The 26,347-nt window shown below is 40.1% G+C and overlaps 1 protein-coding gene across 2 annotated transcripts; it reads right to left on the reverse strand.

Moving 5' to 3' along the window:
• Positions 1 to 10,397: 10,397 nt before the first annotated feature.
• LOC147059563 (collagen and calcium-binding EGF domain-containing protein 1-like) lies at positions 10,398 to 25,120 on the reverse strand. 2 transcript variants are annotated; one of them, XM_085906829.1, is made up of 11 exons: positions 25,005 to 25,120; positions 24,631 to 24,711; positions 13,610 to 13,662; positions 12,754 to 12,888; positions 12,310 to 12,447; positions 11,559 to 11,680; positions 11,370 to 11,487; positions 11,106 to 11,245; positions 10,994 to 11,029; positions 10,703 to 10,738; positions 10,398 to 10,583 (listed from the first exon to the last, which is right to left on the reverse strand). In XM_085906829.1, exons 1-11 carry the CDS (start codon positions 25,118 to 25,120, stop codon positions 10,398 to 10,400), a joined length of 1,161 nt encoding a protein of 386 aa, XP_085762955.1. The 2 variants fall into 2 exon arrangements, with proteins under 2 accessions (XP_085762955.1, XP_085762954.1); XM_085906828.1 differs by having other exon boundaries at positions 11,556 to 11,680.
• Between the last annotated feature and the right edge of the window lie 1,227 nt (positions 25,121 to 26,347).

Raw genomic sequence — 26,347 nt, forward strand, 5'->3', positions numbered from 1 at the left:
GAAACAGTTAATGATTAATGCTCATATTCGAAAGGATTAGTTGCACATGTGGCTTTTTTTTCGTGCGAAAACAAGCTTGGATGCCAAGATTGTGCAACATTAAGCATTGGGAAACAAAACAAATAAAACACACACAAAGAAAACAAATCTAAAACTGTGAATTGTTGTATTGTAATCTGCTTTCTTTCTTTTTTTTTTTTAGGCTGTCGTATTAATATTAATAGCTAAATGCATGATTTATTGGCTTATGTACAAATCCGGCTTTGTCACAGCCTAATTATTTGGACAAGGTTGCAACCTTACCATCCCAAAATAAATAAATAAATAAATAAATAAATAAATAAATAAACTCACAAAGTAATACACAAATAAATAAATAAATAAATAAATAAATAAATAAATAAACACAAAAAGTAGAAATAAATAAATAAATAAATAAATAAATACTGTTTTGGGTTATGCCAATTAGATTCCAAAATGACTCGTGTATGAATGAATGTGATGGCATTGACTGACAATGTTTGTCTGCCGAAAAAAAAAAAAGAAAACAATCAAGTCCATAAAACCAAAACGCTATGATTATGAAAAGTAGAGACAGGTAGAAATTATATTGCTATTAGACTGGCTTGTTAGGTCCTGGTCTGGTCCAGCGGGTGCGAGAAAGTGTGTGCGTGCCTGCGTGTAGTGTGTGTGCGTGAGTGCGTGCGTGCAGGCGGTGCTTGCGTGAGAAGCGGAGGCTGGGTCCAGAGGAGGGGAGGGTCTCGGACTTGCGGACAATCCTAAATCTGCCGGCTCAAGTCACGCGAAGGCGGCACCCACTGCAAAAGACACACGAGGCTCTTAAACTGGCAGAACAAAGAAACAACGCACGACCACCACTCCGATCTGTGCGTGCATGTGTGTGTGTGTGTAGTGCAAGCGAGGATCTGGCGGCTTTGGAGTCATGCAATGTGCCAATCAGCTCTCACTCATCGTACACATGCAACACGAGAAGGCAGCGAGGAACTGCACTGCTCTTTCAAAACAAGTTGAACAAAATCAGGATTAAGATGTTGTCGCAAGCAATTCACTTTCCAGCTCGGTGTTGCCAATGAAGCATTAGGGACACAGCCAAAAATCAAACAATAGGATTCAATTGCAGAGGAAATGAGAAAGTAGGATTTCTATTGGGAAGAAAAGGCAATGCAATTCTATATATTATTCAAAAAAAGTCGTTTGAGGAAAAAAAAAAAAAAAAGTTCTTTTTGAGACAAATTGCACGTGCAATATCTTGATGCTGCACCAAAAGTCAACAATATGTGATTTAGACAAATTTGCAAACATAATTAGAACGTTTTTTGTGACACAACTAAAGGCCACACAGCTGGACAGTAAGGTCACACAGTTGAGGAATGGCTGGTAGAAGCTTCTTAAACAGATTAAAGTGATCACATGGTCCCTGGCAGGAAGTGAGCTACTGTTAGCAAGTTAGCTGAGCTGAGCTAAACAGCAAGGTGAGTATCAGGACACGCACAAAAGCAGATGAGCTGGAATTAATGGAAGTCGACTCCCTGTGTCTTTTCAGGCCTGGATTCTTAAGCCTTTTTTTTGTGGGTCTATCTTGGGATAGAAAAGTGAAAACAGCTTCAGACGCTGGATTTTCACAATTGATTGCGCAACAATTTCAGTTTTTACAACGATTTTAAGAGGCGCTACTGTGTGAACTTGAAAAGAAAATTGTGGAGCCATTGTGTATTTTCAGACTTGGCTTCTGGAGAATATTTTGTGCGTCTACTTATAATAGATGTGCCTGACAAATTCCATATGGCTCAATGAAACTATTTTTTTTGGGGCTGAATTGGGAAAAAAAATGCCAGCAGGTTTTACAGTTTTGCAAGCTTGAAACTAAAATGGCATACTTCCTGTGTATTTGCAAGTATTTCTTTTTTTTTTTTTGTGGGTCTATCCATGCTAGGAAAATAGACGAATTTCATGCTGTAAATGAAACTGGTTATAGGTAATGAAGTTTAAAAACATTATTCAGATGCATACACGAGTCAAAAGAAACAAAAACCCAAATAGTGGACTCACTGTGTATTTTCAGGAAGGGATTTATGAGAATTTTTTTGTGGGTCTACTCATGAGAGAATTTCACAATGCTCTGGGAAACTGGATTTTGTGGCTTCTTTTGTTTTGGGTGATTAAGCAGATGCGTTGTTTAATTGTCTTGAGTCCTTTTATCGAACATAAGGCCACATAAGGCAAATGGTTAAACGGATTATGTGCTTGGCTCTTTGACGTTGTTTAGAATTTTATTTTTAGGTCGGTATAAGGTTTCGAGGTGGACTGTTTTGTTTTTTTATACTTCAGTTTGTTTTTATAATTTTATCACTATATGATTGGATGCTGAATACATTTGAGGCGCTGTCACCGGTTTGCTTTTTAGCAGAATGTAAGTGGTCATCTAAGTGGTCATCAGTGCACCCTCTAGTGGACAAAGTTAGCAACAAAATTTCTTTAATTGAAACAGTTTTTAATTTAATATATAGCATTTTTTATGACTTCTATCTCTGTCCTATTCTTGCTTACTCTGAGCTACTAAACTCTGAATAGACCATGACGTAATTTTTCCTTTTTAGTTTGGATCTTATTTTTTTTCCCCCCCCTAATTTTACATGTGCTTTAGACTTTCTGTTGTTTATTTTCTACCAGTTCCAACACTCTGTTCCATTCGTGTTAGCTCGTCTGCCAAAGTTCCTGCTTTTGATTGACGTGCCATTTTTATTTTCTTCCGGGGGGTCGGGTCGCGACAGGAGCCGCCACCGGGTTCAACAGAGGTCACATGCAAGCATCACGCTTCACACGCAACCCTGAACGCATATATGTGTGTGTGTGTGTGTGTGTACGGGTTTGTGGATCACCTTCCCTTCCTGACCAGGCACATATAACAGATTAGTAAGTGACCTAATGGTCCCCCTAACCCACCTCGCCTCCTCCCACATTTACAAACTGGCGTGTAACAATAGTTGCGTGCGGAAGGATCTCGGTCATCCATCTTTCTGTCACCTCTGACTTTGTGCTACTAAGGTGTCATAAGTGAGTGCAAATAGGCGAGGAAGAGGATAAGGAGGGGGGGGGGGGGGCGATGCGAGGGGGGAAAGTGTTCGTGAGAGCAAAACATTTCCAACTTGCATGTTTGAGGAGAGTTACGACCCTCCACCGGGGAATAATTGGCCCGTTGTCAGCAAAGTCGCTCGGGGCTGGCTTTATGAGATGCGAAAAAAATGTGCCGTCGCTCGTTTCGAAGCACGACAATACAGACGTTTTTTTTGTGAAGTACGTGATTTAATGCAGAGTTGTTTTTAAAAGCGAATTCATCGGATCATTTTTCTTCTTGTTGATTACACAATCAATCACGTTTATTCAAAAACAGGACATTATTTGATTTAGAAATAGAGAAAACAATGAGAATATGATTAATTCTAGATATTAAGCAGTAAAATAGACTGGGATGGTATGAGTTGTATATAATAGGTAGAGCGTATTGATTGAGAGCTCCTGAATGTCCCATTCACCGCCCTGTTGGGTTGTGTTTATTTATAACACTGTCCCCCCCCCCCCTTCACTATTTCTACTCTACTCTATTCTATAGGGGGAAACGTACAGAGGCCAGCAGCACGCAAAGCAAGTCATGCGTGGATCACATTAACCTCTTCTGCCCTCCTTTGCACGCACACATACGCACACATGTACGCACGCAAACACACGCTTACCCGCTGAATGACCTCGGTAAAGAGGTCTCATTCTGTTACAGTTGCCAGTATGTTTTTTTTTTTAATTTTTAATCATATTTGAACAATTTTTGGGGGGCTAAAAAAAACAAAACAAAATTCAATTGGCTGGCGATCAGTTCAGGGAAACAGCATGGGCATTTTTCTTGGTTAAAACATATTGAGATCAACCAAGAAAACTTTATTAATTCGTGAAAAGAATCAGTGTAATATTATTTCATTTGCTTGTATTTTTTTTTAATTCTTTTGTCAATATTTGACAAAATATTCATTTTCATTTAAATTTTCATTTAAATTGAAAAACATGTTTATTGCATGTTTTTGTTGATTTTCTAATTAGAAAATTCAGTCATTTGTTCATTTTCCAAATCCCATTTGCTGAAATTACTTTTTTTCAGTTATTTTAATGAGTTAATTATAAAAACAGTACTACAATAAAACCATAAAATCCTTATAAAATATAAATTAATATTATAAAACATTTTCCTCTTTTCCCAGGTCTCTTGAGGACCACGTTGACCCAACAGCAGTGAGGAGGAGCTTTTCAAGTCAAACAGGTTCATCCTTTTGTGTGACCCCCCCCTCCCTCCAGTGATCCCTCTCTTGAATAGAGGATCTCGGGGGTTAATCATTGTACATTGCGTGCAGACTGTGTTTGCTCTGTCAGAGCCAAGGGTCGCCGGGCCTGTGTACAGAAAGAGCAAAGGGACGTATCGCTCGCTATTTTTTTCCTATCACAACAATCGGGCGGCCGCTGTTTTAGACGGCACGCCAAGTTCAGCACAAAAAAAAAAGTCATCCAAAAAAAAAAAATAATAATCTGACCAAATCCTCCTTGCCAGTAGTTGGCGCCACTGCGGCACAACGGTGACTGTGTCAAAAATTAGTCTTTATTCAAATGTTTTTTGTCATTAAGTTACATTTTATATTCATAGGTATTTGAGATGAATACTCGGAGTGAGAACTTGTATTGGTATTGGCATGGAAAAAAAGTGTAGAAGAAGAAGCGGCTCACGCACATGCCCTTGCGTGTCGCAATACTCGCTGTGTGTGTGTTGTGTTGTGTGATCTAGTGCAGGTGTAAACAAGCGTGTGTGTGCTGGATGCCAATGGGCGTCACCAGTCCTTTATAAACTCCGATTCCCGCAGGGTATTATTATAGTCGGCCCCCTTTTAGGGACGTGAGCCAACCATCAATACAAACAGTTAAATTGTGTCCCAGGTGTGAGCAAACTAAGGTATGTGGGCCACAACTTGATCTTGGATCGACAGAGGATGGACGGATGCAGTTTTAGTCGACAATTTATTCTAAATACCTTCAAAATCCAAATTTACAACTGCAACCGCTTCGTTAATTGATCGTGGCATTCCTTGGCTTAATCACTAGTGTGACTGCCACCATTGATTCTGGATTTGATCCGAAACCATCGGAGCATTCCAGGTATAATTAAAGAGCAGTCAGCATTGTACAATGTCTGCGCCAAAACATCACTTGGCCTCGGGACACACACGGTGGCGGCGGGCACGGAACATTTGTTTGATGGAAGTTTGGATACTGACTCATCGTATCAACAGCACGCTACTGTAAACTCATTACTCCTGCACAATGAGCATCCATCCATCCATTTTCCATAGAGTGTGTTCTCATGGCAGGTGAGCTGATGCCAGTCCTTGCTGATTTGGGGCAAGTTGGACAGGGTCGCTAAAAACTGACTGGACAATCAAGTATTAGGACACTTATTTATTGTTATTTGTCTATTTATTTATTTATTTGTTTATTGATTTATTGTTTATTTATTTGGGTTATTTGCTTATTACTTATTCATTGCTCTTGTCTCTTCGTTTTTATGTGTTGTGTACTGTGTCTAGTCACCGTGGGACGGTGGGAAACGTAATTTCGATCTCTTTGTGTGTCTTAACATGTGAAGAAATTGAGAATAAAGCGGACTTTGACTTTGACAATTTCAAGCTTTGTGGAATGTGGGAATAGGGCAGAGCACCTGTCAAACTCTAAAGCCAAAATCCAAACACAGAACCTCTTGAGTGACCCTAACCCTAACCCTAACCCTAACCCTAACCACGAAGTAATTTTGTTCAAATTTTGTTAGTGAATACAGCAAGCGAAGTTGTTGCAAAATTAACTGATTATTTCATTTATTATTATTTATTATTTATTTATTTATTTATTTATTAATTATTCCACTATTTTGGGCAATGTATTTAGTGAGGTTATGTTTTTGCAAGTTAGCTAATTAGTAAATTAATCCGTTTCCAGGTCCAATAAAAGTATTTTTTTACAGTTAGTTAGTTTTAGTTCGTTTTTACACAGCCGAACACAGTATTACGATTTTATAAACATGGCGTGTCCTTTTACAAAAAACCATTATGACTTCAGAGTGGGAAGTTCTTTAATGTAGCTCGTTTAACAAGTTGCGTGTCCCTTTCCAGCGGGATGAAAGTGACGAGATAAAAATGAGCGAATTCCCCACCCTGCCAAAGTCCTTTCAACTTTTTTCTATGGGCGTAAAAAGTTTCCTATTGGCTTCCCCGCCCTGCACGAAAAGGCGCTGCACACACCTGGCGGAAAGCTCGCACGCACACATACCAGCACTTAAAAGACGGCACGCTCACGGCATGAAAGTTACGACTTGCTGTTTTTTTTTTTTTTCACGCACGCAAACATAAGCACGCGACAACACGGCAGATGAGATGGAGCAGGAAGCCATACACAAGTAGAAGTAAAAAAAAAAAAAATCATGCTTAATGTCACATTTACGGGGTCCTTTCCTGGTCGAATGTTTGCATGGTTAACCTGTTGCTAGGCAGAGTTGACGGGGCTTCTTCAAAACTGCCCCACAAATTCAATGAGGGTGGGGTTCGAGTACGTTCAAAAATGTTTTATTTTACATTAGCAGGTCCAAGTTTCCATAGATGATCTTTTCAACCAATCAAAGTGCTCACGTTTGATTGTATTTTGTTTTTTGTGAGGTCAGTCCCCTTTTATCGCAACTTTGCAGCGTACGTTACATTCTTGTTTGAAGTTATTATTGTTGATGTTCTAACACCGTACGAGCATCAAGGTGAATTCTGTATTCCCTCAAACGTACTTTTTTTGTCAGGGTTAATCTGGAACAAATTCACCACAACAGATCCAGTTAATTGTCCGATTACGCAGACAAGTCAGTACAAGATGTTTTTCTTTAATATGAAAAAAAAAAAAAAAAAACCTGTGCCCCGAAGGTGATGTTAAATATTCACAGCGCTAATAAGACAAAGGCACAGCACAGATGCTGTAAAAAAAAATGAAACACTGGAACAGAATGTAGTTATGATTGCTTAGATAAGCGCTTCAAACACGGCAACCTCATGTGACGGCCTTTGACCAAAGCAGATTTACATCAAGCGGGCTCTAGTTATTCCGTATATGATACATACATAACAAATTGATTGAAAAAATGGATTCAGTTCATTTTCTCTCCCAAATTCTGTAAAATCATTAACAATTTTAAAAAGCCAACAACCAAAATGTGCATATTAAAAGTAAAAAAACCATTTTTTTCACATTCGTAATTGTAATATTGTATCTAATTCTATGGTTATCATAAAATATGCTCCTTTTCATAAGGACATTGTTCGAAAAAAAATACTTGTGTGATTCAGTGGTTGCGTGTTGCTTTGCGTGCCATGGCCACTGTGGTTTGGCTCCCGAACGTCAACTCGAAGTACTCTGCGGCTTTTCATGGGAATTGTTACAACTTGTATTTGTTTTGCAGGGGAATGTAATAACGCGCATCATCATCTTCATCGGTAGAACATTCCTTTTATTATGGATTGACACGAATAGACGTCTGTACCCACGCAAGCGGTGGATACGATATCGCTGATGTAGCAGCAACTCGGAATTCTGGGTATTAAATCTTCTGGGAGGTCAAAAATAATTGGCAAATGGACAGTAGACATGATCACGCAGCTTAGTGATGTGCTTAAGAACAAACTAGCCGAGATAAGCTAGCAGTGGCTAACACAGCTAACAGAATTGTTCTGTCTAATATCACTTGGCTCATTCATTAGCATACAGCTAACATGGTTCATTTGGCCCGCAGTATGACTATATTTGGCCCGCAAAGACACTTTTAAAAAGTAGAAATGTTTCTATCAAATTTTATTAGCATTTACCAGTGTGTCGTGCAGCTCATACCGTAAATAATATGAGATATTCATACATTTGTTTGGGTTGACAGTCATAATGGCCCGCCGAAGGAAACTATAACTACCATGCGGCCCGCCACAAAAATGACTTTGACACCCTTGATTCGGATAAGCGCTCTGCAACTCTGGAATATTTGAAAACTGAGAACGTTGTTTGAAATTACTGTTTGGTTCCTCAGAGTGCCACAATCAAACATTAACAAAAAAATATACATTTACAGGTATGACAAAACTTGGGCTAGCCTGCTAACCAGACCTTGCGCTAACGTGCTCTTCGTTAATGGCGTGCCACGGGAAAAGTCAGAAGGTTGGAGGCGTTGGGGACGTCCCAGACTTAACCGTCCGGTTTTCTTCAAGCACGGTCCGCGTCAACGTGCATGCGAAGCACTCGTAAATAGTGCAGGAAAGCGAGGTGTTTGCAGCCCGAGCGCCTCGGGCCAGGGGAGTTTACATAGTGTTGCTATTAATCCGCCCTCTCTGACATTGAGCTGTACAAGTCTTCCATAACAATGCCTGTCATGCTTGAACATTCCCGTGAAGGGAAGCAAAAGTCGTCACGCATGGCTTTGTTTTTTATGGTAAACAAAAAAGCAGAAGTGGAGCATTTAGGATGGCGTCTTTACATGAAAGCAACACGCTAAGTTGGTTACGTGAGGGTTTAGCCTTGTCGGAGTTGCGTGAAAGTCGTAGCATGCATTAGACACGGACAGGGAGATTTTGTCAGGTTTTGCAGTTTTTATATGATTAAAAAAAAAAAAGCTTTAAAACCCAAAACGTTTTTTTTTTCAAACTGTTTGTGATTCAATATCTAAAATATATCAATATCTAAAATTCAATATCTGAAATGTAACGATTTTGTTTTTCAAAAAATGTTCACACGTTTAGAGATTTCACGACAAAAACGTACAAATGTTTCCTCAAGTTTCCTTTTCTCATGATACGACTTTAATATACACTAGAAGTTTTCTCAGATATATTCATTTTTTTCCTTGGAAATACAAAACTTTAGTTGAGTTTATCCAAAATCATACAACTTTTTTTTGCCTCTCATCTTATATTGTTATTTCTTTCCTTGTCTTATTCTTTTCAATCACAAACACACACACACGCTCCCAGCAAAGTAGGCCGCAGCTCAACATTGCGCCTGGGGTGGGTCACTGCATTTTAAGAATGAGCTAGCGTGTCAAGATAGCGTGTCTCGCCGGCAGACCACGCCCGCACTTGTCAGGTGTTTCGTGCAGAAGAGTGTGTGTGTGCGTGTTAGATACTGAGACGTGTGTGTCTATGTGTGTGTGTGTGCCGAATAGCCAGGCGATGATAGACATGATATTATTAAGCCATCCCTGGAATCCCAATTAAACAGTAACCGACAGTAGTCAACAACCTACATTTGACCTCTTCATGACACTATATATATATATATATATATATATATATATATATATATATATATATATATATATATATATATATATATATATATATATATATATGAATATAACATAATTAAATATAATATGTCTAATGGAAAAGATAAACAGTAATTTTTATTTTTTTAACTTTCACATATTTGTTCTTGCTTGCTCAGGCTCTTCTTCTGTTGATCTCCCCTCTGGCGCCTCCCGCAGGCCAAGGGGCGGGCCTCCAATCGCATGACAAGAGCCCGTCGGATGTGAGCTCATCTCTTGTGTTCTTTCTGGCACATGACACGTTTTCTTACATATTACTTAGTGAGCGAATTGTTTCCTGTTGTTTTGAGGCCTCGGCTGTCGGTTGCCCTGGCAACCGGGTAGGAGACGCCTGTCAAGCAACTTTAAACAAAAGCGCTTGTGTGTCAATCAATGTAACACACACACACACACACACACACACACACACACACACACACACACACACACACACACACACACACACACACACATGCAGACAGTGTGTGTGGGTTTTGAGAGGTGGTGGTGAAGCGAGTCTAGGCAAGACCCCTCTTCACTCTGCAATTATCCCCCCTCAGCTGTTTTTACCTCTGACCTCTGCTACCTACGCTTCTCATAATGACGCAAGAGTTCAACAGCGTGTGAACATTTACGTTATTATAATATTAAAGCATTCCGATCAAACGTTTTCGACAAAATGACCATTTTTTTTTTCTTAAAACAGACCTGATTTTCATTATATTCGTTACGACTTTTTTTTTTTTTTAATTGAACAAATATGACTCGGAGAATATAACTTTATTCCCTCTCAGTGCACACTGACAATAAAGACTAAATCTAATTCCAGACGAGAGTCTCTGCTTGCATGCTAACCTGCAGCAATAGGAGAGAACGCTAGCAATAAGGCTTGTCTTTTCAAGTCCATTATGTCCTTCAAGAATTCTCTAGTTCTTCTTTGATAATGTCACCAGCAGCATTCCAGTAAAGTTCAGGTACTCAACATGAGGTCCCCTTGACCGGACCCCCACTCGGTGAAATCGGGCTCCCCGACAGAGGGAAAAGAGTCCAACGAGATGCCCCTCCTCTCTCCAAACACTTTCTCCTGAAGTTCGATGATATCGTTGCGAATGTCGGCCATCATCAGCAGCAGGAAGTCAAAGGAGCCAGGGGGGCCCTGACAGACAAATTGCATTGCTCAATATTTATATACATATTTTTATACAAATGGATATTCATATATATAAAACTTTAGCGTTTGTTCTATTACAACGTACAATAAACTTATCAACTTACGGGGGGACCACTGGGACCATCGGCTCCTCTATCACCCTGAAAATGAAAAAGTATATATGCGATATTGTTAAATCACACAACACATATATGCACATACATATATAATACATAGAATATATTTGAGACTAATTTTTAATTTTTAGCTCGTGAGACATTGTTGTAATTGCCAGATTGGCCACTAGAGGGCAGCAGTGCATCTTATGAACACATTCATAGATAAACATGAGGGAATAGTTTTTATATCCAATACATTATACATTGTCGTATGTTCCTTAAAGATATTGAACTGACCTTTAAACCATCTCTTCCGGGGGCCCCGGGTGGTCCCTGCATAGAGGATAAAACACGATTGTTCTCTAAATACAGTTTTGTTTTGTATTTGGTTTTGTATTTATTTATTTACCACTGGTCCTCTGCGGCCTCTTTTGATGTGTCTCAGATCAGGCTCTGGACCCATGGGTCCAATGTCCCCCCGGGGGCCCTGAGGACCTGGGGTGCCTCCCTCGCCTGGATCTCCTCTAGCTCCTGGACCCCCTGGGTGACCTGTAGAGAAGGTAGCATTGATTGATCCTTAGGTCGGTCGGAATATATGTAAGTAAGGAAGGATGTGAAATCGGCAGGAAAATTAAAAAATTAAAGAAAAATCTTCTTGAATCTTGAATCTTACCTGGGACTCCAGGAGGTCCTGGAGGTCCAGGTAGACCAGGACGGCACAATCTGTCAGGATTTTTTCTCGACCTCCCATGGAAAGGTTTGTCGCTGCGGTTGGCTAGCAGTTCAGGAGCCTTCAATCACATCAAGTATTTTAAGTCCATTGCACTCCAACTACAAACTACAAGATCTCTGGCAAGACTACCTGGGGACTGGCCAGCCGCAGTTTTATTTGCAGCAGACTGCTTTTCATGGTCATGAAGTCCTGGCAGGTAAAGGAGCAGGTGCCCGCACTCATTAGTGTGTCTGACTTCCCCGATGAACTCACTGAAAATAAGAATTAAGAATGAAATGTTTCTATTTCATCTAATAAACTTGGTGAACTTGCTTTATTGTAATTCTAATACTCATTACAATGATGTTTATTAGCATGATATCAAAGCTCATATATATACAGTCGATCACTTTCTATTATTTTTATGAATCTTAAATATTGACTCTAACTTAAAACAAATTCACGGTTGCTTTAAATCCGACACAAATGAGCAATATGCAATGATTTATGGTGTCTGCTCCAAAAAACAAAAAAAAAAGATACATTGTGCATGTTGTTGCGTCTTTGGCAAGCCGCGCACACTGCTTGGATTTATTGCTGCGCTTCATCCTTTGGAGTTACAACATCAAAATAATAAGTTGCTCCATATGGACTGGATATAAATATACAGTATGACTACATGCAACAGCTTTTTATATCTTCATAGCACAAAATGTGTTTCACATGCAGGTGCACCTGCCATGATTGAAGTCTACTTTGTAGGTTTTTATATGATTTATGCTATGCAGGCTCATTTGATACTCAAATACAGGCATTTAGCGGGCACGCAATTATATTTGGTCATTGCAAAATTGACACCACATGTTTGATTCTGACAAAGCGATTTGACAGTTTTTCTTACAGTTGTGCACGGCGATGCACGAATGTTGGTCGGGAGCCAGAAGGTATCCACTTTGGCATCGACACAAGTAGCTGCCACCCGTGTTGACGCACTCATGCTCGCACACGTTGCCGCCAGACTCCTTGCATTCGTCTATGTCTGCACCGAGGGAAAAAAAAGGTGCAACTTTTAATTAAAACCACAAATTGGTTGAAATAAAATAAAGTAAAATAAATTAAATTAAATTCAAATATAATATAAATATAAAGATCAAAATAAATATAAATATAAATATAAAAACAATATTTACAAATATATTTATTCATTTTTCGATTAATTGATGAATGAATAATCAATTCCAAAAAGATTAATTTGTGACAGACCTAATATATATGTATATAAACCTGTATTCTATTTCGTGTTCCAGCCTCTGACAGTCTCAAACAGATGCTTGATGATACTGACCAAGACAATAAGGAGATTTGTGGTTACGGTGTCTCTCCCGATCGAAGCGATAACCTGCGTAGCATGTACACACCACCCGTCCGAAGTTGTCTGTGCACTGTTGCTCACACGGCGACCCGGCACACACATCCACACCTGCACAGAAAGAAATACATGGAGGGGGCTGTCAAAAAATGAGGCACGGAACAGCAACGAGTGAAGGATTCTGAAAATTTGGAACGCCCAGACAGAAGCCACTTCTGACTTGATTTAATTCTTTGATTTGTTACTCAATTCAATGTCAATCAATTCTTTCTTAAAATGGAAGTCAAGTCAAAATATTGTTTATAATTAAATAAAACTAATCTAAACATTGGTATTTGGATTAAATTGGTTGATTCTTGTGATCATCACATTCCCAAATTCAGGGAACAGGTGAGTTGTGGGTCAACGTTACCGGAACTCTGAACAACTGTGACGGCCGCTGCGTAAAACGAATAAAAACGGGTGGCGTTTGCTGCTAAATTCAAAATCAATAAAAGCAAATCAGAATGCATAGAAGATATGATTGAAAAGAAACATTTCCCAGCCAAATTCATGCTGATTGATGATGTATTCCATATGAAGCATAACAATGAAGCACAAATGGGAGTTCAACCACATTGGCCGCTTTGTTGTTGATGCCAGAAGTGAGCTAATATGGCTTATGTGATTATTCGAAAGCGACAAAAAGGCAATGATGTGACATTTTTTTGGAACGCCACCCAACCCAATGTGGTCTGCAGATCTTGTTTTTTTGCGCAGGATGTTTCACAGGCGACGAAAGTATCGGAATCAAATGTGTGTGTGTGTGTTCAAAAAAGTATGTTTGACCTACTTTCAGGTAAGCACCTGCCCATCACAAACCTGAAGCCCTCGCAGCATTTCCTCCTGAGGAGAAAAAAAGGTTTGCATATTAATATTGTAAGATGATGACGAAAGGGGGACAACATTTATAAGGCAACATTTTTTGAAAGTAGAAAAAAATTGCAGTTTTTAAAAATAAGAAAAAAGGAAAACCACTGTATTTACTATTTATACTCATTTCCTATTAATAAAAAAAAAACATTTGGAGTGTAGCAATTTATTCATTGAGGTTTTTTGTTTTTTTTTATATCCACGTTTTCTCATCAGCCCGATCTCTCGCATCTACCAATCAGCTGCCTGAACGTGTACCTTGTCCAGGTGTTCTTTGTTGTCTTGTTAGTTTGGTTGTATTTAAAGTCACGGGTTCCATCTTGTTTTTGGTGGATCATAAAAAAAAAAAAGAAAAAAAAATTTGACTAGTGGCTTGACAAAACAACTGGAGAAAGAACTGGAGCAAACTAAACCTGACAAACGATGTGGAATAAAATTGTAGGGCAACGAGGAAAACCTGCGCAAGACACGAATAGCTGATGGAGTCCATTGGTAAGTCTTGAAAAAAAAAAAAATCACCTAGCATGACCTTAATAACTATTTCTTTCTGTAAATGTAACTGGTATCATCTGAAGGCGCTTCTAAAAATATCCTTCCAGTGTCATTTTTAATTCATTCCTTGTGTACACCCTAAAAGTGATTTAGGGCATTTGTCACATATGTGGCCCGGCACATGTTAGACACATCCCAAGAGGAAATGACTCAAATGTCGTGACCGCACAACAAATATCAAACAAGAGGGGAAGAAAACGTTTTACCAAAAGTGTGCGAATTAGCTCTTTGCTTGCTCACATTTTATTTATCTGCAGCATTATTGTAAATCCCCAACCAAACACACCGGAGTGAATAATCACCCATAAACCGTCGAGACAAGCCCGAACTGATGAGATCCAGATGATAGCGCCGCTTTCATCCCCAACCGAGGTGGAGACAGGTGGGTGAAAGTTAAGATGAAAATTGTCACTACTTCATTGAGTCCGTCGACAAATCAGTCAGTGAAGGTAATGACTCGCAGATGCGAGCCGAGTCCCTCGGGAGAAACTCATACCTTTTTACGCCGCTCGGATTAAAGCGAGGTTAGGTGACGTGAAGATTCCAATCGGTGTGATTCCGACCTTACAAGTGACGTTAAATCGGGCTGAAAGTTCTCTCTATTATGGATGACCTCATTTCTGTAGAAGATATGCCGTGAGGCCGAGTCGGGAATTATCAACATCCAAAAATATTTTGGGGTGGGATGGGAATAATTCCGAACACCTCAAAAAAGGACATATTGAATGATGAACTGCAAAGTTTCTACGCGGTGCCTGTCAGCCAGCCATTCGGCATCAACGTCTCCACAGTGTCCCAAGGGTGCTCCTGGTGGAGAGCACAGAGGAAGCCGTGGTGTCTGGACGAGCAGATGAGGGCAGCAGGAGAGCTGACCCGTGTGTTTTTGTTTTGCTGTGTGAAAGTATGTCGGAGAGACAGGAAACAGGCCCCCCACAACATACTGATCGACCGGTCTTCATGTTTTGTGGAGAACTTTCTTCTTTGGATTTTTTTTTGCTCTGGTATCATTCCTGGAATATGCTCCAGACTCTTATCCCATGTGGGATTCCCGGTCCGTATAGCTTAGAATCTTGACGTTCTTTCTCTCGTTGGCGCTTATTTGACAAGATTACTTAATGAAGTGCTAATACCTGCTTCTGGTTACGGTCAAGTCGGAACTGTCAACGCTGAATCTCGATATTGTCAACCGCCTTGAGCATTGGTCTACCATCTGGTCTTAAGGATTTCCAGTTGGTCTTACAGACTGATGTTTCCGTACGTACTTTTTTGCACGAGTTCGTCTAGATGTATGTAAGATGGTCTATACCAGGAGTGTCTAACAAATTTATCGTGGGCCGATAAACATCGTTGTCATAGTTTCCTTCAGAGGCCAGTAAAAAGATGAATGGTAACAAAATATCTGTATTTTTTTTTTTTTAAATGAAGACAATTTTAGTATTAACACCGGAAGTCGATCTCTGTCTTTGCGGGCCACATAAAACGATGCGACGGGCCGTCTATGGCCCTCTCGCCTTATGTTTGACACCCGTGGTCTTCACAATGAGTCTTTGAAAGAATAACGACGACGTTAAAGGTTAAAGATGAGATATTCAAGAGCCTTCCCATCCAACACCCGGCTGAAAGGTCAGTTTAGCCTGTAGACACTCGTTGTCATCACTCACAAACGGCCGCCCCCCCCTCCCCCTTCCCTTCGCCATCCATCACCAAGAAGGATTTGTCCTGCTTGTTTGTTGAACGATTTTAAATCTTTCCTGTCGCACTCCCGTCCGATTTGTTTGAGCCACGTAACGTCTCGTTTATTCGAAAGATAACCTATCTCACCCCCGCGTGTAAAAAAAACAGCGAGTAGCAGATTGAGCGAGATGTTCTCCTTCAAAACTTTTATTAGAGGAGACTTATTTCACATTTTGTTCTCACTTCCAAAGCATTCCCAGGTGTCTTGTCTGTGCCATCTGTCAACAGAACTGCCCCACGTGTACCTAATAAAGTGGCCCTTGAGCGTCCCGCTTAACCGGCCTGTGTAAAATCCTCGTTGATGTCAATGTTTTGTTGACATCAGCACATGTGGGCAAATGGTGTGTTATTGCCCAATTACTGGCATTGGTGAAAGCTAATTGATGAAATATTGGTGCAATATTTACATGTTCTTAGAGTTGTGTTGACAATTCGTGTGTGCGGTCGTGGGTTTTGTGAACAATAAAATCCAGATGCTGCTAGTTGGGATGAAGAAAACTAGTCATCTGGAGTGTGGAAAAAAAATCTCCGTTTGTGTGTGTGTTAGCTCAATGAGCCTTACAGATTCAGTTATAAAGATGGATTGGACTGTCAGATGTGGTAATTCCGATATTAAAATATGTTTGATAGACTATACGTTGATATTTTTTTTTCCACATCTCTTGGGACAAGTTTTTAAAATATTAGTATCTGTACCTTCGCCAGGGAGGATTTGTTTCCTTTGGATTTACTCTCGTCTCGCCATTCGTTTCCCAAATATTTTTTCGTTTCTGCATGTTTCTCCCAAAGACGACTCTGTTTAATCCATACATAGTTTAAAAATTGAAATAAAAGAGAAAAAATATAAGGCATAAATAATATTTAAAAAATACAAGGAAAAACATTTTTTATATGATTGTCTTATATTTTTATTTATATCTTTTTCCTACATTGTATTATGTATATTTTAAGGTCGTTATTTTTTTGCTTTTACATATTCAGTTTGTTATAATATCAAATATTTTTTTGTTTTCACATAACAATTAAATCTGCACACGTGCTCTTATGTTTTTCGTTTCATTTTTGGTTTAATTTTCAACATACTTTCTGTAGTAATTTGTAATATCACTGAGTTTTTGTACATTTTTACAAATATGTTCCTCATTTAACTCCACATGTGTTTCATCAGAAATGATTTGGTAATTTTATGATTAAACTGAACATCTGATTTGTATTTGTGTTATTTTCCAATTATGATTATTTACACATGAAAGCCAGCCAACATGTTTTATGAAGGTGTTTCCCAGAGCGGCACGTTACAACCTCTTTTGGTGTTCCTTCCTAATTGTACTCAATTCTTATGAAGGTGTGACACGCCAAGACCTCCTCCGAGGCTTCCAGCTTCTCGGCTGTTTATTTGCCCTGAGCGCGCTTGCAGGACGCCGGCCTCCGGGGAGCCATCAGAACTTCACCTCAGAGGAAGCTTTGACTCGAGCGAGCCAAGCAGGAGGTCTGGATGGGCTTCCGCCGCCAAACACGTTTGACCTGCACTCCCTGCCTTACTTCCCATGTTACGCCTCAGCTCGCTTCCCGGCCCCAGCGTTACCTGTCCGTCACATTCCCATCTTCCTTAAACCGGATCCCAGGTGTCTCAATGTTCTTGTGTCTCGGAAGTTGGCCTGTTATGAGGTCACTGCTCACCCCCACCCCTCAGGAGTTAGGGTGTTGCAGCGAGGCGAGCAAAATAACCCCCATGAAGATAAAATCTTGTCAGTGGTTGATGCCACAATTTATTGAATTTTCAATGAGTACATTTGTGCATGTGGCGCATGCAGCAAACAAATCCATAAATAAGTACTCATAAAAGCAGTCGGAGCAAGAACTCTTGAGAATAAGTCAGTGTGACTTTCTCAAAGATGATGAGTATTTGGAATGTGCCCTCGACCCCACCGGGGGCTCCGTGTCACCGCAAGAATTTGGCATCGGTGACCTTCTGAGCATCTTAAGATGACACACACACACACACACACACACGATGGGCTTTGTCCACTGGGAATCGCCGTGTTGATGTCCTACCTTGACAGTCAAGCATGCTCGCGTGGGAATGTGTGTGTTGTTTGCCTGCTGATTTGTTGTGACCATACACATTGCCAGTCTGAACAGTTAATGAAGACCACATTGTATGAAAAAATAAATAAATGAATAAATAAATAAAAGGGAGCTAAGGTAGTTTTCCAGAGGGCTGTTCAGGTGCATGCTAATCAGAAAAAGATGACTGGAGTGTTTGTGTGTGTGTGTGTGTGTGTGTGTGTGTGTGGTTGGGGGTCAGTCCTCGGGTCCTACCGAGACAATTAGGCTTCCATTAAAGACAGGAAGCTCAACTCGCAAAACAATGACGAAGTGAAGCAAAATTATTTCTAACGAAACGCTATAATTATAACAAAATGTCTTTCGTTTTCGTTTTTGTCAATTCATTTCATATATGAGCTTGTTTTGGTTTTTAAAGTCTGTTTAGGTAAATGTCGTTGACTACACAATATATAGAGCGACCTTATTTTTTTGCAATCTTGCACTACATACATGTGAAATACAACAAAATAAAACTGATAAAAACTATAACAAAGAATTTAAAAGAAATAACAAAAAAAACTAACAAACCCACTGTAAAAATAATTTAACCCGAAGAAAAATCCAAAATGAAATAAAAAAACTAACCAATGAAAAATCCAAAATTTGTATAACCCCGGGCTGAACAGACGGCTCATTACGAAAGAGCGGATGCAAACAAAATAGGTGACGTGTGCATTTTGGGAATAGAAAAATGAAAGTTCTCTGGAAGCATGCGGCATTTCTTCATCCAGATGAAAAAAAGATACTCGCCGGTGAGGTTGGCCAGTCCCATCAACAAACGGCAGCCTGACACAACAATTCTCTTGAACGTTCTCTCATGCTGTCAATATTTAATTTGACTTTCTTTGGCTTTGTCTTTGGCGTTCAGCTCCAGAAATTTACGACTTCACCTCCCCAGAGTTTTGACTTGCTTCCCTTTTACTTCCCTTCGTTCCTTTCTTTCTGTTACTCGTCTCCGGTCTTCGTGTCCTCTTCATCCTTTCTGTTTACCCTTCGAATGTCTTGTTAGCCCGTCTTGCCCCCAACACTGTTTACTTAGCTGGACAACTCATTAGCTATGTTTTGTTTTCAATTTAATCTGCCGTGTTGGAGCCACCCCAGAAGTCTTTGCGCTCATTACAACTACTAGTCATGAATGAACACTGACGTGTTCGTTTATGAGCGCAGTTAGCAGCTTTTTAAAGCCAGAGTGGAAGTGAAAGCCAAATGTTATGCCATAAAATAAAGGAGATGGCTGAAATGATTGATCCCGCTTTAATTGCGTGACAAACACCAACAGATTCACACTTAGCGTATTTGCCGTAGTTTGGCGGAAGTCTTTGAGCGACTGTTTTACCGATGGGGACGTGAGTCAAGAGGGCATGTATACTTTGCCTGTAGGGCCTTCCACACTTCATCCCAAAGGACGAGATTTACGCCTGACCGCCAACCTCGGATGACCTCATCCGCTTAACGCTAGTGTGACACTTGTGAAGCGTAGCGTTTACCCCACCTGACCCGACGTTAACGCCACGGCTACTAGACGGCCGTCTGGCTTGTGTTTCTGTCCGGACTAATCAGAGAAAGAAGGGGACAGGAAGTTGGCGATACGCTCCAGGTGTATTCTTTGTTCTCGTGGCTGAAGAACATTTGACCGCCGTTAACCAAAATAAAAATAAAAAAAATCTGCCCTCCTACGGGTTACGAAAACACAAAATGAGTCCAAATCCAAAGTGTACTGAAAGTTTTAAAAGTGAGCCAATGATAACATTCACCGTCCGCATTAGTGTTTCCCAGGGTACTTTACGCACAAAACAATGAGTAAGCAAGTGGTAACAATAATAGGGTGTGCGGTAAGTATGTCATGAGCTAAATGTTTACAAAAGACCGCCATCGATACGGATATTAGACAATAAGAGTTTCTTTGGTTTGCTTTAGTTTGGTTTTCTGCTATTTAGCACTTCTGCCAAGGAGGTTTTTAAAAGCAATATGACAATAAGTCATCCATGTGATTAACAATGTGAAAAAAATCAGTTCAAAGCTCAAATAAAAACTCTCAAGCTACCTCGACCACTTTGGATTTGACATTAGCTAAAACCAGCAGGGGATCTTTCAATAAGGGACAAGATGGATGGTCGTAAACAAGCGCAATCTATTCCACACAGCTGTTTTAAGTTTTTTCTTTCGACATCAAACAACTATTCCTAAACAATCAAAGGCTGTCGATCAAAATTGGTGAATAGAAGTGTGCACGTGGTAACAAAGTACAGCTGGCGTTTCATAAGACCGTCGGTTTAGCATGTATGTGGTTAGCTTGCGCACGGTTAGCTTGTGTTAACTTTGCTTGTATACGTTACGCAGCAAGTAGCGATACATCTTTTCATTGTAGGAGAATTTGATCAAGATGTCTCCTTGAAGCTCACTCAATTATTTACTCTTGTTTTGTACCCTACTAGCCCTGCTAGCTTGTCGTTTTCAACATTTGTTGTTTCGGTCACTTTTACTCTCTGAATTCCCATTACAAGACAAGATAACTCGAAGAAGGACAAAGGTGCTAATAGAACCCGTCGCCTGTTTTTGTCAGACTTATGTGGTTGTTTTTTTTCCCTCGCTGTGGTTTCTATGGTTGTGGTCCCATCGGAATTGCCATCAATTGCGGCAGGCCAGATTCAGTTTTGACATTCCGACACATTACGTGAGGGAAAGAAAACGGATAGGATCGAAGCGAGGTTGTTTTTGGGCATTTATGTGACAAGGAATGAGAGAAAGTGGAGATATTTGGAGTATAATATATCATGTTTAGAGAAATATCGGCCTGGGCTTTATGGTATAAAATGAACCGCAGAGAACAAAGAACATTATTCTTGGAATTAAAAACAACTTTGTTTCCTAACAATTGCGGACCGCTCATCAAAAATCTTAAACGACACATGTAAGTACTTGGATACGCCGAGACGTACACAGAATCCTTCCTTCAGGGATTCAGGCTGGAAAACTCCTGGCAGACATTCCGACATGAACGTGGATGTGAATGCATCAAAAGTATGGCGACACAATCCAGACTTGACTTGCATGGGAACGCTCGCTGGCTATGTTCACGGGAGAGAAACCCTGCACGGGTACCCTAATGAGTCAAGACAGGAAGCCGTTGCGGTTTAAGTGTAATGTCAACCCTGCGTCGCCTGGGTCCCGAAGTTAAAGGTCATTAAGAGACCCAAAATGTCTGCTTTTTCTCATCCAAAGTGACTTGTTTGCTCGGCCACTTTAAATTTCAAACAACATTAATTATACGGGTAAGCTAAAGCGAGGCAAGGGGAGGGGGGGGTGGAATAATTAAGGTACTATGATGCCCTCGCAAGCAGGCAAGGAAAGCCAGTCCCTTTTTGTCTCATTTTGTTTGTTTATTGTTGCAGCAGCGTGCTTTTGGTCACACTTCCGTCAAGTCACACAGCCGGGAGATGTCCGACTCCACCTCGAACGTTAAATTTGAACATTATGAGCTGTCTTCAATTAGTGTATTTGTGTGGGCTTTACTTTAAGGAGGCGTCATTCAAAACAAAGGCGCTTGTTCTCTACAATTGTGAGAGAGCCTTACACAGCTGAGAGTGTTTAGCCACACATACAAAAAAAATTCAAAATAACGTCATCATATTGACAATGCAAAACATTTGGAGGCAGACTCAACATGCACACTCGTGGCCTCCTGCCAAGACCGAGTAATACGAGCGAGAAACGACCACAACAATGAGAATCATTTTTGGACCACGTTGCTGAGAAAACTGTAGAAGGCGGGATATCATTTTATCAGCGGGCGGTAAACGGGCTTCACTTCGGTATGACACGGCAAAAACTCCTTGGAGACCAAAACATTGGCTTTTGATTTAGAAAAGCCATCAAAACAATGAGAGTGCTTCGAATTTTCAGAGCACGAGAATCAGATTCCCGTAAGTGGGGTATCAGATTGAATACAAAATACACAAACGTAAAAGATTTATAACACACTTTGCATCCACACTCTGGTTCAAATGACTCGGTTTGTTGAGTGTAGTATATAGAACAGCCACCCGAAAAATCCGTCTAAATAAAAGCATTTTATGAGACACTATAACTTTAATTACTGTATAGGTAATGTTTTAAACAATGTTTTACAACAGTGATCCTTAACTGTTTGGTCGCGAGCCAAAAGTGGGTCGTGGAGGCATTTAGTGTGGGTGGCGAGCAGGTAGTAAAACCAAATAGCAATAGAATCTGTCTTTTGATTATCGTCGGCTTCTATGCTCTTTGTATATATATTTTTATTATCGGCTCGATGCCGAGCATTGTATCTGTGCCAGTAAAGTCGAATTCTATTCTGTGCTTTGGCGCCTGTATTTTAGTTATGAGTTGCAGAAACGTCATTGAGAACCAAAAGAAGTGAGTTTTTTTTTCCCCGAGTTAATTACTGAGGAAAAATTCTAAAGGAAGAAAATGTGAAGTCAATCCATGCAATTTTTTTGATTTCATTTGAAATGACATTTTTACTTGACATATTCTAGATATATCATTCCAAAAACATCCTTCTTCCCATCTCCATTTGAGTAGATAAGTACCATATCAAGGGCAAAAAAAAAAGTGTTACTAATAGCAATGTATTTAAGTTGAATTATGTCCGGTCAAAATCTGCGGTTGGGAACAGTACGGCAACTGTATAACATGACAGAATGTGTCATGTAATCATCCCGAGTCAAGAGTGCTGTAATTTAAGCGCCATAAGTGGCATAATTAACCCGGCTCTTTGGACATCAGCCAGGCCCACCGCTTCCAAACGCTTAACACGTCAACGGCAATCACACAAAAAAAATAACACATCGGCTGCTCTGAGCGATGACTGGACACGCCATGTCCGAGTCGTATGCAGTTTAACGGTATCAATCCACACTCGCTTTGTCTCTCTGGAGACGTTCCTGAGAAGAACTGATGTGAAAGTGATGAGTGGCCCTCTCACAACCCCGAAACCACTGTTTTGTGTATGTACTACTGGACACGTGTGTTGTGTTAGCACTTCCTAACGTGTTAAGTAGAATGCATCTAAGGCTTTGTTTACACGAGGAGGGCTTCCTAAGATGAGTATCGTAATAGGAGTCATATGTAGCAAAAAAAAAAAAAAAGCTTCTTGATTTTCTATTTTTTAAATCGCTGACTTTTTCTGACCTCTGATTGGCTAAAAAGGCCCGACGTTTATGACTTACAGCGCCACCTGCAGCTTCGGAATGCTAGTTTTGATTTGATTTGAATAACATGAGCTGCATGTTGAAATAATACGTTCAATGTTTATAGGGTAATTATTATTATTTTTTTGTTGCTATATTAGTCCACCAGGTGTGTCGTCCTGCTTCCAGACCGTTAAAAAAGGCCCCCAATCAACCCACATAAATCCATCAGATGTGAGTTATTACTTTTTAAAAAAAAAGAACAATTGGATTCAAGAGTAGGGAAAAAATGACAAGATGACATCCATCTTTATGTAAAATTGCCTCCCGCGGAGTCGTACGTCTTTCAACAAGCCAAAAAAGCAAACAAGATGCAGTCCGACCGCGACTGTGAGAGCATCCTGACTCAATGCCAGCCAATTTTTCCTTCAAGGGGAACTTGTCTAAACAATAAAAGGACTCACTGACGTGTTCCCCTGGCGTGTGGGAAGCTCCGTGTGCTCGTCACTGACATAAATCTGCATTGAATTCTCAATTCTGTCTATTTTTACACTGCAAAGAAGTGTGTTGACAACCACAGAACAGGAAATGGAATTCATGGTGTTGTGGGAAAAGATATAAATGAGCTATACTGTTCAACGTCAAATACTCGTACGTTATTTGTTCTGTCTTCACATAAAAGGGTATTGTGGTGCTAAATTATTAGCACAGAGGGATATGGTAGCTACATGGTTAGCAAACAGCTAACATTTAAAACTACGGGTAGCTACGTGATTAGCAAACAGTTAACATCTAAAACTACTTTTTTTTTTGTTTATTATTGATGTATTTTAGCAGGTTAAGCTAACAGCTATCACACAGCTAAGCTTTCACTCAACTAAAGAAGGTCTTAATCATTAGCACACAACTATCTTGGACTGCCGCATAGCGACATGTTAGACAAACAGCTCAAACTAATTAGCTGTCAGTGACTAACACAGCAGTCATCACTTTTTTCGTAGCGTCATTGGAGATGAAATTATGTTGACGCACAAGGGCTTTTGCGAAAATAAACTACTAAATGATAAAACAAAAAATAAGTCGTTTGCACCCCAACTGGTGGATTCCAGAATACTTTGATGTCTGGATAGACTACCGTATGTGCCATGTGGATGGAGAATGCCCTCAAAACGAGGACTATTCTGGAATTTTCCCATGTGAGACGAGAGCAATAAAAATAACGAATCACATCCTCTGTTGTCAGATATTAAGTGGATGGGAAGTTTGGGGTATCCTGGAATGCAGACACATGAAGTGCCATCATGTTCATGTCTTTTAAGCGGACCTCTTCGAAGCCACTATGCTTTTAGGACTTTTTTTTTTTTTAGGAATGTCTTACCTGAAGCAAGTACCGCTTTTCCCTCCAGCTTGGACGCAGGGATACTCCACGGTTAGAATTTTATCATCGGGACACTTGCCGCTAAGGAAATAAAAAGATTTCGATTCCAGTCAGCATGTGATGTGCCGAGTATTGTCTTGCATAATGCAAAAAAAAAAAAAAAAGACACGATTAATATCCCTTTTAAACACAACGCAGATTCCCGTCTTTTAATGTTTTACATCTGTTTACATTTGAGAATAAAATAGCTGAAACATAATCGCTCCCTCACGGTTCTTGGTAAAGAAAAAAATATCCATCAATCCATCAGTCTATCTCCATTTCTTTCCATTTCAATGGACATGATTTGACAAGTGTCTCGAAAGGACCCCTACCTTGAAGCGTCCATCTCATGTGTGGTCCTGATGGAGCTGACACCCGAGCCGCAAAGCAGAGCCGCACACATGGCGGCGCCAAACGCTAGTAGAGTGGCACCATCGATGTGACCCATGTCCGTGACCGATGCCCCCCCCCCGCTCGAAGTTCCTTCACTTCTTCACATGCCGCTTCCAAATACTAAAAGAAGGAAGACGACTTTGTCCTCTGGCAGGACGGCAGGGGGGTGTCGTACTCATGTGAGCAGCAATCCCTCCTGACTCGACGCACTGAAGCGGAGAAGGAGGACTTAGCAGTCCAGTGCGCTGCCACTAATCCCCCCCTTTTGGTTTTACATCCCTGCCCCCCCAAGCCCGCCCCTGTCCCTCCCTAGAAGAAGAGACACGCTCCATAAAAGACAACAATCAGCTCATTATTTCATTCACTGATCTAGTCTTGAATGGTCTTCAATATGGTAACGATTAAATGAATGAGTCAATTTAATTAGCAATTCCTCCACAAAGCTCATTTCTATTCCATATTTGGCCCCCTAAAAAGATGAAATGCCCCTTTTTTAATGAATATAAATTGGTGCTCAGCGTGATTCCCATTTACAAGCGGGAGAGACATTTTCAGCCATATCATCGAGAGTCACAGCTCAGCACTCGCCGATTCTTAAAATTGTTTCAATACTTTTTATTTTTTAAATATTATATAGCTTGTTTTGGGTGGGGGTTTTTTTTTCTCCCATTGTTGGTGGAAATTTTTCATTGAATATTTTTTGGAGGATTTTAAAGGATTCAAAAAAAAATTCATTTGGAATTAACTGTCAATTAAAGTTAGATGGACTTGTCAATCAATCAACAATGATCAATTTGAAATAAACCAGACAATAACCAAACGTCTTGACAAATATAACCATCACGCAAAGCTAACATGGCCGCCGTATCGACATGCTCAAGTTATTTTATAACATCTGTGCAAGGGCGGATGACTTACTGGAAGTAGTCAGATTCAATTCAAGAGAAATTACCTTCAAATAAAGAATTTACTCTTTGGGCGTAAACACATGACACATCGCATTGTTTCGCACTTACCTCTATGTTGAGTTGAAAGATCGGGATGAAATCCATCATCGAAAATGAGTAACTAGAATAAAACCTGAACCAACAATGCACTGTACAATGTATTGCGCAACATCCATTCTTTCTGTATTAAGTGTTCACAAGAAAAGAAAATACAAAATATAATTATGTTCTCTAGTTAAACCACTGGACGAAAGCTTATGCCAAATCAATTTTTCAATTACGATGCCGTATGTATATGACTGACAAACTGATTTATGACTGGATGAAGAAATGAC

Source organism: Syngnathus leptorhynchus, chromosome 3 (genome assembly GCF_054491065.1).
Source record: "Syngnathus leptorhynchus isolate UIUO chromosome 3, UIUO_Slep, whole genome shotgun sequence".
NCBI lineage: Eukaryota > Metazoa > Chordata > Actinopteri > Syngnathiformes > Syngnathidae > Syngnathus > Syngnathus leptorhynchus.